The sequence below is a fragment of the Rhinichthys klamathensis genome, unplaced genomic scaffold (genome assembly GCF_029890125.1).
Source record: "Rhinichthys klamathensis goyatoka isolate OS25496 unplaced genomic scaffold, OSU_Roscu_1.1 h1tg000168l_1, whole genome shotgun sequence".
Lineage (NCBI taxonomy): Eukaryota > Metazoa > Chordata > Actinopteri > Cypriniformes > Leuciscidae > Rhinichthys > Rhinichthys klamathensis.
The window spans coordinates 795,877-816,333 of NW_026606699.1; the positions used below are offsets into that span (position 1 = coordinate 795,877).

The 20,457-nt window shown below is 37.7% G+C and overlaps 1 protein-coding gene across 1 annotated transcript; it reads left to right on the top strand.

Annotated features, from left to right (window-relative positions):
• Positions 1 to 529: 529 nt before the first annotated feature.
• On the top strand, positions 530 to 19,976 carry sacm1lb (SAC1 like phosphatidylinositide phosphatase b). Its single transcript, XM_056259464.1, has 20 exons — positions 530 to 627; positions 1,343 to 1,440; positions 3,208 to 3,282; positions 9,111 to 9,238; positions 10,249 to 10,398; positions 11,060 to 11,119; positions 11,307 to 11,340; positions 11,463 to 11,564; positions 11,642 to 11,727; positions 12,276 to 12,362; positions 13,811 to 13,879; positions 13,966 to 14,045; positions 14,122 to 14,220; positions 14,317 to 14,455; positions 14,812 to 14,881; positions 14,982 to 15,054; positions 17,257 to 17,350; positions 18,349 to 18,441; positions 18,838 to 18,895; positions 19,604 to 19,976. The coding sequence occupies exons 1-20, from the start codon at positions 599 to 601 to the stop codon at positions 19,738 to 19,740; spliced, it is 1,761 nt and encodes a 586-aa protein (XP_056115439.1). The 5' UTR covers positions 530 to 598; the 3' UTR covers positions 19,741 to 19,976.
• Positions 19,977 to 20,457: the final 481 nt, after the last annotated feature.

Sequence of the window (20,457 nt, forward strand, 5' to 3'; positions counted from 1 at the left end):
ACACCCTCAAAATGACTATTAATAATCTTTATCGCTATTTTATTTTTAGAGTAGGTTCTAAAAGAAAACAATTATACTAATGTGGTGGCAAACAAAATTCTATCACTGAATAAGTCGAGACAAACATTTCCAATTGTCTTTGATGAGGTTTATTTTCCTGCAAGAAAAGGCCAGCAGTCGTACAGTTACACAGAGTGGCTGCAGTGTGTGACTTCCTCTTTTATAGTCTTGACTCCCAGAATGTTATCTATCTAGACCAATTGATGGTATTTTCAACCATATGTGGAACATTCTCAGACTTGTTCATCATATTTTGCCCTTGAGTGGAGGCCCTCCTTTCACATACTCTTTACCATTCCAATACAATTCCATATTAGAATGAGGTTTGTGTTAGCTCTTTTACTGTCATTTAATGGTCACACACGTCTTAAAGATATAATTTCTTCCACAACTAACATATTACATAGAGACTTTTATTACAAAATGGGACTTTTATCTGTCCTCCAGAGGTCATTTCCTGTTGGTGTTCGCTGACTGTCGCTAGATTCCCGCTGCTGTATTGACACGTCACGAAGGTCAGGAACAAACTGATGGAAAAATGGCGTCCACCTACAACACCTTTAATCTGTGAGTATTAATTCATTACTCTGATACTCTGATTGATAACTGATTATCGATTAGATTAATCGAAGAGAGATCATTGGTCATCTTTGATCTGGTGAAGTCTAACGGTAAATAGTGTTTAGGAAGCAGCAGTGACTTGCATGTTCAGTGAACTAGCTACAGGCGCCCTGTCTGTGGCTGTGACTCAAAACCTAAGTGAGCTGACTACCTAGAGAACATTTTTGGGCAGCATTCTAGTGAAGTGCTTGTCTAGACCGCATGTATAGGCAATATTATTCCCCAAAATGTTAGTATGTTGATAGGTCGTGATGTTTTGAGACACAGCTTGTGATGCTGGTCATCAATCATGGAGAATCAGATTCCAGTCAGTTCACATCAAAAATCAATTTAGTTCAACTAAAATTGTTTTATTGATGTTCAGCAGTAGATTGCTTGAACCTCTTTGCAATTCAGCTACCTCACTTTAGTTGCTGGTGTTGTTGATGCAGATGCCAATATCTTACATAAATGAAAATATAAACCATTTCAAGAAATAAGTCCAAGCAGCATACTTTGAAAGAAATGTATATAAGATGTGATTGATAATTTCAGTGGCGCATATGAATGAAATGAATGTAATACAGACATGATAAGTGAGTGTAATGCCCTCGCCCTGTTCCTTAAACTGGATTTTACTACATTAACTACATATAATCTTCACTCTCCGCTCCTTTCACAGGCACACGACCCCTGAGAAGTTCTACATCGAAGCCTGTGATGATGGTGTTGGAGACGTCCTCGCCATTGACAGGGTGTCCACAGAAATGACCCTTACAGGTACAAAAGAGAACTGGACGCTTGAAACGCAACTCAAATGCAAATGTTGCTCCTGCAGTGTAGAATTGATGACAGACACTGTCTGTATCTGTACAGACCGAAGGCTTTTTCTGCTGAAAAGTAACTTGCCTCATTTTATGAGGGTGCTTATTGCATAAATGCTTTGAGTTGAACGCTCTTTTGAGGTCACAGAAGCGTTTGAATGAATCATGTGTTTCCCGAGTCATTCCTTAGTTAAACATCAGCAGAATTTTCAACCCAAATTAGGATGCAAACGTAAAGTCATATTTGGAAAATGGTTAGAGAGGTAGATCGCAATACATTCTGCAGGGGTTGTCGATAGTTTACAGTTAAATATCTAACATTATCTGATAAGTACTCAGAATAATATCAAATATATCATATTATTTAACATTAAATAATATTAAAATTATATATTTTGATTATTATAAGAATAATTATCATTATTTATATAATATATATACACTGCCCGGCCAAAAGAAAAGTCGCTGTCTGGATTTAAATAGACAAATGCTTAAGAGTCTATGATTGGATCATTATTGCAGTGATTATTAATTTCTAGCATGTTATATGTTTGACGTGGTTCTTCTAACCCTAATTGATGGAGTGTGTAGCTTTTTATTCTTAAACCAGACACATCATGACCATATTCCAGGATGACAATGTCAAGATTCATCAGGCTCAGGTTGTGAAAGAATGGATGGGAGGAATATGAAGAATCATTTGCACTCATGAATCGTCTCCTTAGTCCTCTAAAGTCCAGACCTTAAATTCATTGGAAGTCTTTGTGATGTGCTGGAGGAGACTTTACAGAGGCTGTACTCTTGCATTGATGCACGTTTTGATGGAAATAACATCACATAATTTCTCAATTATCAATTTGAGGTCAATGCATCTTGACATCCTGGAATATGGCCATGATGTATCTTTGTACATGCTTGTTTAAACCCTCATGTGGTGTTCAAAACCCTATAACACCTGTGGTCTTCCCGGGTCAAAATGGCCGGCCTATAAAAAATAGCTTATAAATCACTCATTATACGATATTTTCACCCAATCTTGGATTCAATCTTTTTGTCAACTTGTTCTCTTTCAATTAGGGCTGGTTTTGTATTTAATTTTCAAATGGTTTAATTGTAGGAGTCATTTATCCGAGCTTATGCACCTTAGTTTTTGAGTGAAAAAAGCATTATTTTGACCCGGGAAGACCATTTTTTTACTCAAAAAGTGAGATGCCTACTCTTAGATAAATGAAGCCCACGATTAATCAGATGCAAATGAAAATACAAAACCAGTCCTAATTGAACGAGAACAAGTTGACAAAAAGATTGAATCCAAGATTTGGTGAAAATATGGTATAATGAGTGATTTATAAGCTATTTTTTATAGGCCGGTCATTTTGACCCGGGAAGACCACAAGTGTAACAAGGTAACAAACCCCCCCTAAAAAAAAGTACAATTTTTAAAAAAAAAAAAACATTTGAGAGGTAGTTATACCCTTTGGGAACAAAGTCACTAAGTTTCAGTCCAATGCGATAACATTAGCTAGTATTTTTGGGAAAAAGAAAATCTTCTCCGGGTCAAAATCACCCGAAGACCACATGAGGGTTAAGAAATGAAAAGCTACACACTCCAATCAATTTAATAATATAATTAAAAAATATTTTATATTTTTCCTATGATAAAAAAAAAAAAAAAACAACACTGATACGAACAGATAACCTTAAAACTCTGTCTCTCTTTCAGTGAGGAAGGACGTCCCTCCTTCAGCGGTGACTCGACCAATATGTGGCATCATGGGAACCATACGGCTGGTGGCAGGTACGATCTCTGGAAATGAATTGTGAGTCATAAAGTACTCACCCTGTTGTTGCTCTAATGCCGTTTGCCCTTCTTTCTTTAATGGACCACAAAAGGAGAATTTAAAGAAAATGTCCTGCTCACGCTCGTCCATATATTGGCGGCGAATAGCGACCAGCATCAAGCTGGTGTCACAGACTGAAGTATCACAGAATGAGCCCATACGACACATGCCGCATATTCCAAGTGTTCTGAGGTATACGATATGAAATTTCAAATTGTAGTTCACTCTGTCTCGCCCAGAAAAAGCACACAAAATCAGGATTAAGAAACACGCGTACCTTCTTCTCCGAGGTAAATATATTCGTCGTATCAAGAAGTTATCGAGTTCACATCAAGGTTATTATAGTTTTGCGTTTTTATTTTAATATCGTTTTCAATTTTGCTTTAAATTTCAGTTTAGTCTCCAGAGTTGCTTCATAAATTTAATCCCAACATCCCCAATCAATGTATAAAATGCAACTTAGAGATAGGAACTTTATACCATTGCTTATGGAAGTGCCCTCAAGTTCAACTTTATTGGGAAAAGGTTTTGGACTTTTTGTTACTGGTGGTGAAACAGAATGTCCCCAAATGTCCTAAACTTTGTATATTTAATATTTTCCCTGTAACTTGCACTCTAACTAACTCTGGTAAGAAAATGTTGACCTTTTGTTTATTACAAGCAAAACTTGTAGTTGCTCGTCATTGGAAAAACGCAGAAATCCCTAATTTTAAACAATGGTTACAGGAATTGTCAGGTTGTTTGGCTTTGGAGAAACTCACATATATTGTTAAAGGAAAATCTGGAAAGTTTTTCAAAGTATGGAACCCCTTTATAGAATTTTATTTCGGTATTATTTTCGGTGTAACCAGGAATAACATTTACCATGTTATGATATTAATGTACCATTGTCTTGACATTTGTATAGTATAGATGTTGTCGTCGTTTTAATTTTTTTATTTTTTATTTTTTTTGTATATTATTTTCATGTGCTTGTTTTAATGTAAATGTTTCTAAAATCAATAAATACAATGTAAAAAAAAAAAATCAGTTTAGTTTTAGCTAGTTTCATTAATGGTTTTGTTAGTTTTAGTTTAGTTTTTATTTTGCAAACACATTTCTATTTAGTTTTTATTTTATTTAGTTTTAGTAATTATAGTTTAGCAGAGCAAACAGAACACTTCCAGTATAGACCAAAGCGAGTGGCTTAATTTCAGCAAAGTTTAATGTTTGCACAGATTACTGTTAACTCTTGTGCAGACATCTTAATAATAACAATAAAATAATGGTTTGAGATTGTACAAAGCACCAAATAAATGGAACTTAAAAGTATACAAGAAAAAACTATGAAAAAGTCTGACAAAACACATTCTCACATTGTGTGCTTTTTCTGGGTGAGACAGAGTGAACTGCTGCGCTAATAGTTTTACGAACACGCACGTCACGTACCTGTGCACAGACCAATGGCCAAGGTCAGGATTTTCGTAAAATCCATTCAATTTCACATCGTATACCCCAGAACACTTGTAATATACGGCACATGTCTTATGGGATCATTCTGTGATACTTCTGCATCTTTTTTAAAAAGCTTGATGCTGATCGCTGTTCACTGCCATTGTATGGAAAAGTGTGACATTTTTTAAAAAAATCTCTTTTTGTGGTCCATAAAAAAAGAAAGAAGGGCAAACGGCATTAGAGCAACAACAGGGTGAGTCATTTATGACTTAATTTTCATTTTAGGGTGAACTATCCCTTTAAATTCCACATTTAATAAAACATCAGTTGAATCTGTTAACATTAGTTAATGCACTGTAAACTAACATGAACAAACAATTAACAATTAGATTTTTACTAACATGAAGAAAGATTAATAACTGCTTTAAAGGGGTCATCGGATGCTCATTTTCCACAAGTTGGTATGATTCTTTAGGGTCTTCATGTAGAGTTTGTAACATACTTCGGTTAAAATTCCTCAATGGTTGTGTAAAACAACACCCCTTTTGCCTCAAAAACAGCTCTGTTCACAGCGACCCGTTTCGGTGCATGTCTCTTTAAATGCTAATGAGCAACTGCTCACTCCACCCCTCTCTTCCAGTGGGTGTGTCGACACAAGACACGTAAAGTATTGCCTTGGCGGACAGTATAGACCTTATTCGCAAACACCGGAAGTAGCTTACCGCGGCCATATTGTTGACATGACATCTGTCCTGCTGCCTTTAGCCGCGCGCAGATTTGAGTTGAGGGGAGCAGTAACGTTAGCCTAGTGGCTTCATCTCGTCGGTATCAAGAGAAGATAAGCTTGATTGGTGTGGACCCACATCAAATAGACCCAATAGCATTAAGTAAAGATCCGTCCTTATTGCCAGCCGTAACTTATCCGGATATTTAAAACAATCTCGTTCATACAGTATCCGTATACAAACTACAATTTACCTCAACAAGGCAACATAATGAACGACACTCGTCTCATTCGTGGAGGTGGAAAAACAAGTTCTTTGTGACATGCAAGATTTGTTGTATTAAAATGTAAATGCAAAAGAAAAGGCATGAGAGTCGGTTGTTTTCAATTTTAAGTTTCAATTTAAAATGTTTGCGATTTTAATATAAGTACATGGTTACATATTTGACCACTTGCTTGAGCAACTTAATATATAGAAGTAATGCATGGAATAATTGGCTTACGTTGTTAAAATAGTGAGTATGTGTTAAAATAAAAATAGTGAGTACCGGGGTGTTTGTGGTACAGCCGCGGATCATAATATATGCACTGCAAACGCAGCATATTATAAAGCACTATAGCGCGTCCTGCTTCTGTACCGTATACGCACGGCACACGGATTATGTGTGAAACCTGTGGTAAAATGATGGGAACAGACTTTTCTGTGGGGATCGAGTTGGCTGAAAGTTTAGCCTATTTTTCCTTGCTAGCCTCTCCTGCGCTGGCTCAACTCTGTCTCCTTCCCTTCACGTTTTCTGACAGTCGGTAACTTATCGCATAAAAACTAACTCCGGGGTTCTTATTGCTGTTGTTAGAACAGCCGTGTATTACACAACACACCATCACGCTGTTTAAAAAAAATACAGTGATAATACTAGGGGTGGAACGGTACACAGAAGTCACGGTTCGGTTCATACCTCGGTTCAGACATCACGGTTCGGTACGTTTTCGGTACAATGGAGGGAAAAGCAAAACAAAAATGCAGAAGGCATTGTATTTAAAAAAAAAAAAAATTTAATAAAGGCATAGAACCAGTTTATTTGTAGTGCACTGACAATAGTTTTATATAATTAGTTTATTAATTAAATTATTAAAAAGATAAAAAGACCTTGCGATATGTTTGGTAATTGTACCTGAATTAATTGAAAATTATTTTGCTATATTTCAGATCAATATATTTGTTTTCCTTAATTTTAATTAACATTATTAATTGACAATGTAACATTATTCTCTTCTGAATTATAAATAATTGATTTCTGTTTAAAATAATACTACCATTAAAAACACATTCACCTTTTAATCAATGTAGAATGTGTAAGATTAGTGCTCCGAGGACAAGAAATGGAAACCAATGCAATATGACGAATGTCCAAAAGATGGAACACACAGACTGTTTTGAAATGGAGTTGGATAAATGTTTTGCTTTTAAAGCCACACCATGCAGAAATTGTGTTTTTGTCAAACAGCGACCCCTATAGTCGCTGTGGAATACTTGCACTGTCGTAAATAGCTAGCTAGACATAATGTGGAAATTACTGGACAGGTCTAATTATCAACAATGGATGAATGAACAGCATCGTAAAAAAAATGACATACTACAAGCAAGCGCAACAACATAGAACGCAAACAAGTTTAGAAATAAGAGATTTATTTACTAGTCTATCAACAAGATAGCCAGGTCAGCATCGCTGTTGCATCCAGTGCTGCTTTTTAGCTCGCGCCAACTAGTGAAAGCCCGACCGAGTGGGACTGTCACAACTCTGAAGGAAATAGTCAAAGGATTCAGTTGCGAGTAAACAGTAATTTATTGAGCACAATAGTAGATAGCCGTGTGGGTCAAAATGGAAGCAGGCAGAAGAAGACTCAGGCTCGGAAAAACAGGGACGCAGTGGGCAGACACATATGCAGGAACAGGTAGAAATTCCTCCGGGAAAATCTCAGGAAAACACTGCATGGGTACAGGAGTGGAATGCAGGAGAACACGGTGAGTAGAACCCTGGTAGCCTCAACTACCATCTGACATAGACAGGACGAGGTAAAAAAATATATATATAGGACATCCTCATTCAAAACAGCTGGCGCTGATCAGCTCATCAGCCGCGCTCACTCACACAACACGCACACACATAGCGAGGGCGAATCAGGGACTCTTTTCCAGTTCCTCACGCGGTCAGATTCTCTTTTCCTTTTCCTAGTCTCTTCCGACCGTGTTTTCTTTGCCTTTTCCATCGTCGAGTATCACGTCTGAAATGCACGCAAGTGTCTTCGTGCTTCATATATTGTTGTTGATGTGTGTGACGTCGTTGCCGTAAAGCATGTCGTTATTCTCGCGAGATTTGTCGGGGGCGCTCCTCTCAAACTTGCATTGCTGGTTTTTACAGCGGCGTCCCCCCCAAGCTTTACTACCAGGATGATTCGCCCTACTGTGAGTTTGTTTACCACCGAAATGACTTTGAAGCTGTTATATTAAGGTACAATTCTTGCATAGTGTGCCTTTAAAACAGTGTGTGTGTGTGATTTTGGTTGGGTGACAACCAAGAGACAAGAGTTTACAGTGTGACAAAAGCACAATGTTGTGTTTTATTGCGAGTGTACACAAATATAAGTAAACACTTTGCAGGTTTAATGATCTGAACAAAATGACGGAGTATGTTTTTTGTTTCCACTGTTCGATCCGCCAGCGCCTCTCTCTCTCTCTCTCTCACACACAGTTCGATCGCGCCCGCGCACCTCTCTCTCTCTCTCGCATTGCAATCTTGACATCGCTGCCTGTTCATTATGAAATTAAGAAACGTCAAATTCGCGTCTAGTTCGACGCTAGTCCAAAGCGAATAGGACGCGCGTATAAAGCCAACGTTTGAAGTGAACGCGCGTTCAGAACTAAGCCGATGGTACAGATTATGTGTCCCTAAAGAACCCGCGTATCTAACAGTAGTTCCGCAATACATTAATTAATTTGCACGCGAGTTTTATTTATTTTTATACCGTGTATTCTCCGTGTACATTCGTGCACCGAACCGTGACGCCCGTACCGTTTCGGTTCGATACGAATACATGTACCGTTCCACCCCTAGATAATACCATGGATGATACCGACGCTGCCTCGCTTGTCAATTGACAGACTGACAGTTGCCGTGATTTCTATGTCAACAATATGGCCGCCGCAAACATTGATGACGCAGATCGAATAACATCTATACAAATGTCTAGGGGCAGAAATATGCTAATACGGGACAGTTCGTCAGCGGTCGTGGGCGGAGCATGAGTAATATGACATCATATTGCTCAGAAAATCCAAACGCTTGATTTATTGACAGTGTTCAGGCTTTTCGAGGATTAAAAAAAGGGAGTGAATGGATTTTTTCATTGTATGGTGGTTGTGTCCACACACTGCAAAGACACATATGTAAACACCTTATAAAAGTGAATTTTTCATCTGATGACCCCTTTAAAATATATTGCTCGTTAATGTTAGCTAATGCATGTACTAATGTTAAGAAATGAGACTTTATTGCACCTTAAAATGCATTCTGAACTCTCATTCTGCATTCTGAATGATGCTGAGCCCTGCTCTCTCTGTTTTTTCAGGCATGTATCTCATCGTCATTACAAAGAAGAAGAAAGTGGGTGAGCTGTTTGGCCACGCGGTCTGGAAAGCGGCTGACTTTGACATCATTTCATACAAGAAGACTGTTCTGCATCTGACTGATAATCAGGTTGGGTCGTTTTCCAAAAGCATGCGTAGAACTCTCTTCCATCATGTGCGTCACTGGTGTCACCGCAGGGAGTTATTATTTTGACTGGATTTTTGCCCACGATATTCATGGGACTTTTGAGCATCTCTTTATTTAAACAGAACTAAACCATGATCTTGAACCATTGAATTCTTCAAAATGTATTTATAGCCGGGATATTTTTGTTTTGCTTTAAATGTGGAGCGTGTATACTTTAGCTGCCTTTTCTCATGAAAAGTTATCCAGGTCACATTTTTCCCCAACAATGATATTATATTAATATAATGCATAATGTGCTCTTTAAACAGGCTTCTTTTTATTTAAGCAAAATATTATTTGAATGATTTTAGGGGGATGTATGCCCAACTTTTATAGTTTAGTGTGTCAAATAAATCAACCAAAATTCACTAGAGAAACAATGTGACATTGTCATTTTTTTTGAAGAAGTCACACTTGTAAAAGTCACACTCTTAACATGTTTATTGACTACTATTAGCAGGGCTTGACTTTACCTTTTTTGCTCACCAGCCACTGTGGCTAGTGGTTATCCAAAGTTACTTGCCATTCAGTATTTTCACTGGCCACAATTTTGACATTGATACCATGGGGGAAACCTGCCATATAGTTTACTGCCATAATTGAATAATTTGGCTGCTGTCACTTTAAGACCTGATGCACTGATCCATTATTCTGTTACACATGTATTTTCTTTCACAAACTGTTTACGTTCACTTAAAACATAACTTACTGTGTTTGCATGAATATTGCCAAGAAGACTGGCATTTTGACATTATTTTGTGTGTTTTTGACTGTTTAAGCGCAAATAACTCAATTTATTACTGTGGGGCCTTTATGTGCGCGCACTTTTAGTCAGCAGAAATAAAAACATTATTTAAGTAAGTTGGGCTGCTTTCTCAAAACATTCCCTAAATGCAGCCTAACTTAGAAACTTTGTCTTATCGAAACTAATAATGTTTCTATGGATCTTCCAGATGCAAGACGACAAAGCCTTCCTGTCCATGATCAACAGCGTCCTGAATACAGACGGTTTCTTCTTTGCCACGGACTATGACCTGACGCACACGCTACAGCGCCTGGCCAACACCAGCCCAGAGTTTCAGGAGATGACCTTACTGGAGCGAGTGAGAGAGATGCTCAGTTTACATGCGTTTAGCAGACACTTTAATCTAAGGTGTTTTGGGGGTCTACTACAATAGGTTTTTATGCTTCTAAGGGTTCAATAAACATAATTTTTCTCATATTTTATATTGTTGCAGCACCTCTCTTTCCAGTCTGACAGTTTAGTTCCTGTCTCTATGATTTTTTTTTTGCAGGATGTTGTTAAGTTATGAACATATCTATCATGTAACATCACAATTCTGTAATGCTCATTGCTTAAAGAGGTCTTATCATAGTGTGTTTATGGTAACACTTTACAATAAGGTTCAATTAGCTAACATAGGATAATGTATTAACTAATAAGAATGAGAAATACATTTGTTACAGTATTTATTTACATTTAAAAAAAAAAAATTTTTACAACTGATCCTTGTTCATGTAAGCTCAGTTCCATTAAATATTATTAACAGGTACAACTTTTGATTTTTAATTATGTATTAGTAAAATTAACCCTACATTTCATTGTTAGTTCATGTCAACTAATGTAGTTAACTAATTTTAACAAATGGAACCTTATTGTAAAGTGTTAATGTTTTTATTTCATGTTTTTTTTAGAATTTGGTGCTTTCATGAGGTATGACGGATGAAACTGTTATTATAGCCTCTTAAAATTGTTTTATACAGGCGGATCAGAGATTTGTGTGGAACGGTCACCTTCTCAGAGAATTCATGGCACAGCCTGAGGTAAACGCAAGATTGTTTTAGGTCGGGCTACTATTTTAAGAGTAACTCATTTAGACATTGTGTAGAATTCTGCAAGGAGCACCACATGTCTCTGTGCCTGATCATATGTAGAAAAATCTTTACCTAAAGAAGGAATGAAATCATGAATGTTTCCTGGTTCTTTTTGACGTTGTGTTTTCTCTTACAGCTACACAAATTCGTCTACCCGGTTGTTCACGGCTGTATCCTTTAACCAGACAAACATTTGTCATCTCTGACACATTTCCGTCCACATCGATGTGTGTAATAGAAGTGTCTGTGTTCACATTCAGACAGATGTATAGTCCTTAATCTCCGCTCACAGTCATCACTATGAAGTCGTGCTGCATCAACGGCAAAATCTTTGACTGGATCATCATTTCCAGGAGGAGCTGCTTCCGCGCTGGCGTCCGCTATTACGTCAGAGGTACGCTTGTGCGGTTTTAAACAGTGGCTATTTTTGATTTATATGCTACTAAATGCTGTCTTCTCTTCCTCTTCCAGGTATCGACTCTGAGGGTCACGCGGCCAACTTTGTTGAGACAGAACAGATTGTTCAGTTTAATGGAGGAAAAGCATCATTTGTTCAGGTAAGCCTCTGAAATGTAAGCATCCAAATATCAGTTTTCATGCTAATCCATTTATTGAGGAATCATCCAGTGTAGTTTCAGTGGATATTCTGGAGGAATTATTTTGAGCTCTTAATGTTGGAGTGAATCTACATGGTAAATGAAACCGTTATCTTTTTGGTATCTCTCCTAAATGCCTGTCTGTCGGCTCGATTCTCAAGGGTACAAAGACAAAGGCAGCAGAGATGAATGTCACAGTGGTTTGATGAATCATGAACCACAGATATCAAATAAATATGCGCTTGTTTTTGATCTGTGAATCCATGCAACCATTTGATGTCACGATACTTACAGATTTAGACCCTGATGTTTCCTTTTCCCACAGTCGGGAGAGGAAACTTTCTGGAATGTTGCTCTGCTCTTGTTTTATTTTTCTTAAACTTGTCTCCAATCTGAATGCTGGTTGCTAGAATCCCAACATTTCTTATAAGACAAAGTTGTGCTTTCTTTTGATATCTGTTAATGAATGAAGGAATAATCCAGTAAATCTCTGTTATCTTTGTCCACAGACTCGAGGCTCCATCCCGTTCTACTGGTCTCAGAGACCGAACCTCAAGTACAAACCAAAACCACAGATCAGCAAAAGCATCAATCACGTGAGATGCTTTCTTTATTTTTCTTTCTTTGTTTTGTTTGAGTCAGTGCAAATAAAGATGTTCATGATTTTAAATATGTATTAGTAAATGTTGCAATTAATAATAACCGAGATTAATATATGCTTAAATATATTTTGTTTGTGTATATATATATATATATTCAATATTGTTTATTGTTAGTTCATGTAAACTAATGTAGTGACTAGTGTTAGCAAATGAAAAGTTATTGTAAAGTGAGATAGAAAATCTTTTGTATTATTATAATAACTAAAGTTGTAATGTAATGACATATATATATATATATATATATATATATATATATATATATATATTAGGGCTGTCAGTTAAACGTGTTATTAACGGTGTTAACGCAAACCCATTTTAACGCGATTAATTTTTTTATCGCGCGATTAACGGTCTTTTTGGCCTAGCAAACTTTGCCGTTTTTTCACATGCTTTTGCAACAGGATGCGCCGCGCGAGGACGTTTTGTTGCTTCGTCGACCAAAACGCAAGCGGATCTAGCTAGACCGGAAACAAAACACACTTGTTTGGGCTTGCGAGCCGGCCAAATTGGTGGTTAACGTTACGTTTTGAGTGGATGACGAGCGCGAGACGCCGAAATGGATGCCAATAAGATTCTGAATGGAAAGTTTACTTTTAAAAAGTTGCCAAATGGTCCCATTGACAAGACCAAAGTGATCTGTGTGTTTTGTCGTTGTGAACTGAGCTATCATCATCGCAGCACGTCCAGTCTGAAACCACTTGATGATGGCCAAGCACAAGCACACACACTCACACACACACACACACACACACACAGCTGATGCGAATTCTCTTTCACCCTTTTATTGATGGACAGTGTTACATTGTGTGAGAGATTATTTGCTCCAAGTGAGAATGTTAGTGTGAATTTGAACACAGTATATGTCAATGTTGTTTTCAATAAAAAACATTTGCCCAAAGCAAGCCGATCCACTTTTCCATGTTGATAAGAGCATTAAAATGAGAAAAAATAATGGGACAAAAAGAAATCAAGAGACATTAGATGAGATAAAAATGTGCGATTAATTGCCATTAAATATTTTAATCGTTTGACAGCACTAATATATATATATATATATATATATATATATATATATATATATATATAATAACATCATACAACATTATATTATATAATATATATTAAATAATAATAAAAGCCCTTAAGTTATTGAGATGGGTTGATCTCATTGTTTATTTTAAACTTTTTTTTTAACCAATTATAAAGTTCTATTTTAAACTTTATTTAAAATTGAATTCCGAAAACTTGTTTATTATAGATAGATATAGATAGAAAGAAAGATAAAAGTATTTCTAAGTAGATCAATCATTTTAAATTGCTTATATTAATCAGTCTGCCATTTATTGTGTGTCTCCACTTGTGTACCGCTTCTCTTCTCACAGCTGGATGGTTTCCAGAGACATTTCGACTCTCAGATCATCACGTACGGCAAACAAGTGATTCTGAACCTGGTACGTTGCCTGTATTTGCTCCGTTTACACTGAGGTGTCGCTCCCAGGCTGGAAATATCTCATTAAGATTTCTTTTTATTCTCCAGATTAATCAGAAAGGCTCAGAAAAGCCGCTGGAACAGGCCTTTGCAAAGATGGTGGGCAATCTGGGCAACGGCATGATCAAGTGAGTCGATAAGAAAATCTCATAAAGCACTGATACAGATCCGCAAAGGCCGAACTCATACTGTGTTCATCTGCAGGTACATCGCGTTCGACTTTCACATGGAGTGCAGCCGTATGAGGTGGCATCGCCTGCAGATCCTGGTGGACACGGTGGCGGAAATGCAGGATGAGTTTGGGTATGAGGTGTTTGCATGCAAAAAGAGTTTTATCTGTTAGAATCTAATGCTCCTGGGCATAATTTGAATGCTCTTATTTGTTTATTTTTTCAACAGCTATTTCCTGGTGGATTCAGACGGATCGGTCCAAAAACAGCAGGACGGGACGTTCCGAAGCAATTGCATGGACTGTCTGGACCGAACCAACGTCATCCAGAGTCTGCTGGCCCGTCGCTCGCTGCAGTCACAGTTAGAGGTGTGTGTGATGAGACTATTGATTATCCTCCATGGGACTGTCATTAGAACAAAATTCACATTGAATTAAGGGTGTGTGATGTCACGATTATATATATAACAGATATCACCAAGTTATGGAAATGTATAGGGAAATTTTAGCTATATTGCCCAGACCTACGTCAAAAGATGAGTCATTATTTGCGGTCCGTTTTGCCAGTAAACAAAGACTGTACGGAGACTGTTTAAAATGTGTGTAATGTCTTATATAAGCTGAAAAAATCATCTTTTAGGAGTACACAAACATATAGATGAGATTTTGCTTCTTGTCTTTTAGCTGAGAGGTTTCCTCATATTTCATGTCTTGTTTATATGTAGAGGATGGGAGTTTTACATGTGGGGCAGCGGATTGAAGAACAGGCGGATTTTGAAAAAATATACAAGAATGGTGAGCAAAAACTAATCCTGATATTCAATTGTCTGGCTGTGTGAGACTGTCTCATTCATACCCTTTCTATTCTTGCTTTCTTTGTTTTCATTCCCTGCAGCATGGGCGGATAACGCCAATGCGTGTGCCAAACAGTACGCTGGCACTGGAGCCCTGAAGACTGATTTCACACGGTAAGAAGGACCGGCTTCTGCTCTGCTTGTGTCTGAGAGCAGTGGCGGCGCCAGGGGGGGTCTTGGGGGGTCTCAAGACCCTCCCAAAAAACGCTTTGACCCCCCATTTGACCCCCCACTCCCTTCCTGATTAAAAAATATATAAAGATTTTAAAATGTTTCTCTTCAAACTACGCAGAACAATAGTAATTAATAATTTATTCGACATATAAAAAAATATAAACATAGAATCACTGCGACGCCCCACGAACGTCGCTGCGGCTTGCGTCATTGCGTTCAAGGCGCTCCCGCGAGCCCGCAAGAGCTGCTACGCTACGGCGGGCACGGATGGTGGGAATCCTGGCGGCTGAGTGGATTTAACGGGGGATTTAAGCCATGGCCCAGCCGAGAAACCAAGACAGCCTCAACTAAAATCATACCCGCGTCGTTCTTTTGGATCGCAGGGGCAGCTAGCATCCAGGGGTTTTAGTTGCTCATGATTCAAACAGTACCAGTGGCTTGAATAGGCTATTCTGTGTCAAAAAAGACGCGGCTTTTTGTTTTGCCTGTCGTAATTTTTTTCACAGTGTGCATGGATCTGGTGGTCACTCATTATATCCAGTCTCCTCAAAAAGTGTCAATTTTAACATGCTATATAAAATTATCTGTGGGGTACCGGCTACGTAGCCTATTTTGAGCTAAAACTTCATATACACACTCTGGGGACACCAAAGACTTATTTTACATTGTATGAAAAGGGCATTATACCAACCCCTTTAAACTTTAGTTTTTTTTGTGAGTAGGCTATCAATAAGTAGCCTATTTCAATCCTCATTGAAAGTCAATTACAGCTACAACTTCAGCAGGCACAAGACAAAATTTACGAAATGGCTGAGCTGAGACATCAATTAGACAGAGAGACGCTTAAAAAAAGGAATGAGAGATGATCTGTTTTATGACACAGATTAAACACTGACTACGTTTACATGCAGCCAAATTTCGGGTTATGGTCGGGTTAAGGTCACTATTCGGGTTTCTGAAACATTAGGGATAACCCGTTTACATGCGTGAGCAGAGAGAGTTTCTCCTGTATACATGGAATTGCAATATCCCGATGTAAACGCGACGCGCGGTTAGCGTCAAGACGTACGGACAACCTTAAGACGCAATATGTGTCATTTCCGATTCTTCTTCCTGTATCCAAAGACAACAACAACAGCAGCACGCGGATAATGAATACTTCGGGGCAGATAGCGATCGCCTTTGTTTGCGCTTTGGTGCTGGTACTGACCTCGCTCCAAAAGTATGCTGTGCTGCGTCTCGCCATGTTTACTTCCGGTATACTGCACGCAGGTTTTTGTATGCGCCGAGAAGTTCCTCTACTCAAAAGACCAAGATTCCTTGCGAATAGAACATGCGCAGAACACAAATCACTATGGGGATATGCCGATGCGCGTTTACATGACCAAAAATTCGGGTTAGAAAAGGGGTACCCCAGGTATCATATCCCGGTTTTTAAAATCCGGGATATGAGCATATTCGGGTTTTTGCCGGGGTTTACATGGCCGTGCGCGACCGGGTTATTGCTAATATCCCGGTTTAAACGGGTTATTGGCTGCATGTAAACGTAGCTACTGTTAGGTAGTAGGTACATTACCGTTCAAAAGTTTGGGGTATGTAATATTTTTTTATGTTTTTGAAAGTCTCTCATGGATCACCAAGGATGCATTTATTTGATAAAAAACTGTAATATTATAAAATATTATAACGGAATTTAAAATAATTATATTTTAATATATTTACAAAATGTAATTTATTCCTGATGGCAAATGGCAGAGAAGACAGGAGGAGACTGGACAGAAGTAGGGCAATCAAAAGGTAGTGAGAGCATGACAATAGATACTATTTTGTAAATATGTTTTCTGTCATGGGTGTGTGTGGCTATGGCAATTAAAATTCAAGCATATTGTTTGCAAAATGCAATTGATTAATTAATTAAAAACAAAGTAGTTGATATGCTGTGTTGTTTTTGTTGTTAAGTAGCAGTAATATGAAGTTATTAGCCGTGTCCACTGTATTTTTTGTTGGTTTTCATGAGACCCCCCTTGAAACGACCAGGACCCCCCATTGCCCCCCCCAATCAAAATCTGTCTGGAGCCGCCACTGTCTGAGAGTAAGTGTTTAGATGGAGTGTAGAAGATGATTGGTTGTCTGTGTGCTCAGGACGGGAAAGAGAACCCAGTGGGGTTTGCTGATGGACGGATGGAACTCCATGATCAGATACTACAAGAACAACTTCTCGGATGGGTTCAGACAGGTGAGCCTCACATGGACAAACCATTGTTCCTTAATTTGTCTTAAACACATTTTAAATAGTATTTTAACATTTAAAAATGTATGATTTATGGATTCAGAAGAAACTGTTGGCTCTTTCCGCACCATTGACAAGATTTTTCGTCATTTATGACAACGCTTTCCCGCCGCAATCCATGTTTTCACTGGACAAAGTATTTGACAAAAACGTGATTTTCTCAGTTTTGTTCAAAATGTTGCTTTTTTCATGAAACGTGTAAATAATCTGTTCATGAAAAGTGTTGATAAAAAAACAAAGAATGCATGAAACTAGAATATTTTTTAGAGCAGGGGCTCTGCTCTTTCTTTTTATATGAATTCTGTGTTCAGATATTCATACAACAAAATATTCTGGGGCCATGAAATCTATGTGAAAAATATATCTTTTCTTTTTCCAAACCCCTTTGACCAGAAATATTATTATTGAAATACTAATGCTTAAATAATTTAACAATACATTTACATGTTTTAAAAAAATGTATTTCATCTTAAATATAGAATTTTTTTTTTCATTTTAAAATAATTTATTATTATTATGTATTTTGTATGATGTAATGAATTTTTTGTAATTGTTTTATTTTCATCGTTTTTCATTTGCTTATTTTTTCATTTTACATTTTTATGATTTAATTCATTTATTATTTATATTATGAATTATTCAAATTATTTTAATAAATAAATAAATAATACATTTTTATCATCTCAGCTTGGAAAACCCTTATCTAGTGTAAATCAGTAGCAAATGCAAAAAAGACATGTTGTGTTTAATTTCTTTGCTGTGTCTGTAGATATTTCAGTCTGTTTCTCGAGCAAAGCATCATATGACTTCAAAAGACACATGAATCCTATTAATGATTTATAAAATCCAAATTTTTGCAGATTGACAGATGTGTAAAGGAATTTTACACTGATCTGTAGAGTGCAGGAATTAATCCTGCTAATAATTTTTATTTTTTTCTCCAGGACTCCATTGACCTGTTCTTGGGGAACTATGCAGTGGAAGAGGCCGATATAAACACTCCTCTACATGAGCCCAAAGACTGGAAGTTCCTCACGGTAAGAAGCTCTGAACCCAGAGGAAACTAAATTGGCCTTTGTCCTGCTTGTCTTTAGGTCTCATTATTTGTTTTCAGCAGCAGAATACAGCAGGGTTATTAAACCCCGCCCCTTTTTTACAATCCACCGAGACTCCATTTTTAAGTGTCACGCCCACATCTCAACTGACACATACAACCAAGACCCGACCTACATTTTTTTTCTCCAATAATCCATTACACCACAATGTACATCCACAATATGAAAAAAAAAATCTGTCGCTACTTCAATTTCTTCTCAAATTTAAACATTTTGAATCTATTATTTTTGGCATTGATATGGAGCTTGAGATTAATATTGTCAAAAGGCTAAAAATGAATACAATCAGTGCTGACGTTTTTCCCTCCTCACTTTCAGCTGCCGATCATCATGGTGGTTGCTTTCTCAATGTGCATCATATGTCTCCTTATGGCTGGTAAGACACTGATTAACATAAATATATTGATATTAAGGCAAGACTCTACAGTCAAAACCATGTTTTTTCGTGCACTGGTCAATTTTGAGATTTTGGATTGTTTTGCTTCCAAAACATGTCTTCTTTCAGAATAATGGAAAGGAAAATTAAGTGTTTATTTTATTGCACTTTGCATCTGTATATTTCAATGACAATACATATCTTTGATATAATTATCAGTGAGTTTTTCTCCTGCACCGAGTCAGAAATCTCCACCTCAGCAGCTTTACATACACCAAACTTTACAGTTTTATTCATATATCATTCACCTGATGTATTTAACATTTATTCCTAATAACTAACATTTATTTTCTGTTTGTTGGTATTTTCTGATTTTTCTGATCCAAACTTTTGTCAACAAAATTGTGATCCTGGCTTTATCCAATGTTAAGATTTCTGGTCTGGAAATATATGCAAATATGTGCATATTTAATTAGATAATGCCTCATTTGCATATGTCAACACCTTTTCAGAAAACTTTCAATGCAACATTTTTTTTGCATTTCTTCTTGTAATTAATCAACTGTGGAAGCATGGCGATATCTATTAGTTAACATTTTTTTTTTACTCAATTCACCCTTAGTGTCTTGCCTTATTAGTAACATTGTGCTATTTGAAGTAATATCAGTGCCTGTGTAAACGGTTGCTCATTCTCCTTCTATTACCCAGGCGACACCTGGACGGAGACTCTGGCGTACGTGTTGTTCTGGGGCTTGGCGAGTGTCGTGACCGGCGGCGTGATCCTCTTCAACGGCCGGGACTTTGTGGACGCGCCCAAACTGGTGCAGAAGGAGAAGATGGACTGAACCTGCGTGTGTGGGAAGCAGCTTGGTCCCATCGAGTCTTCATCCTCCTCCTCCTCATCCTCAGTCCTGTCTTACTCTCAGCTTCACCGGGCCTGGAGCCTGTACTGAGGAAGAGGACGAAGGCCTGGGGCCGGACGGGACCGAACGCACGCGCTGCTCTCCACACGAGGATCGTATCACCCGGGACCATCTCACAGAGATCCCATAATTCCATCTACATATAGGCAGCTTTACAGGCGCAAAACCAAGCACCTTAGACTTGACCATGAGGTTCTCGGCCCCGTCCTCGTGGTCCACACGTCCCGACAGCGTGTTTTCATGGACGCCCGTGTCTAATCGCACATATTCCACCGGCTCTCACAAGTCGCAGCTCTCGGACTGTTTGTGTAAAACCAAACGCATTTATATCGCATCTGCCGTCACGTCAAAATCATCGTCTTGTTTTCTAATAAAGATACGTGCACAATAAGATACATTGGTAACACTTCACAATAAGGTTTGATTTGTTAACATTAGTTAACTACAACCAACATTTAATGCATTTTTAAAATCCAAAGTTATTTGTGAACACTGGACAATTGACAAGTATTGCTCACTGTTAGTTCATGTTGGTTAATATATTAACTTATATAAACAAATGAAACCTTATTGTAAAGTTTTACAAGAAATGTTTTTAAGGTAATAACTTTTAAGGTTCTGTATGTTAGCATTGGCTAA

Bases quoted from the DNA above. Each gene is read 5' to 3' on its own strand.
- sacm1lb (XM_056259464.1), top strand. From the start codon at position 599: ATGGCGTCCACCTACAACACCTTTAATCT. The intron at 13,880-13,965 runs GTACGTTGCCTG...TTTATTCTCCAG, and splicing joins AACAAGTGATTCTGAACCTG to ATTAATCAGAAAGGCTCAGA. The intron at 18,896-19,603 runs GTAAGACACTGA...TCTATTACCCAG, and splicing joins CATATGTCTCCTTATGGCTG to GCGACACCTGGACGGAGACT.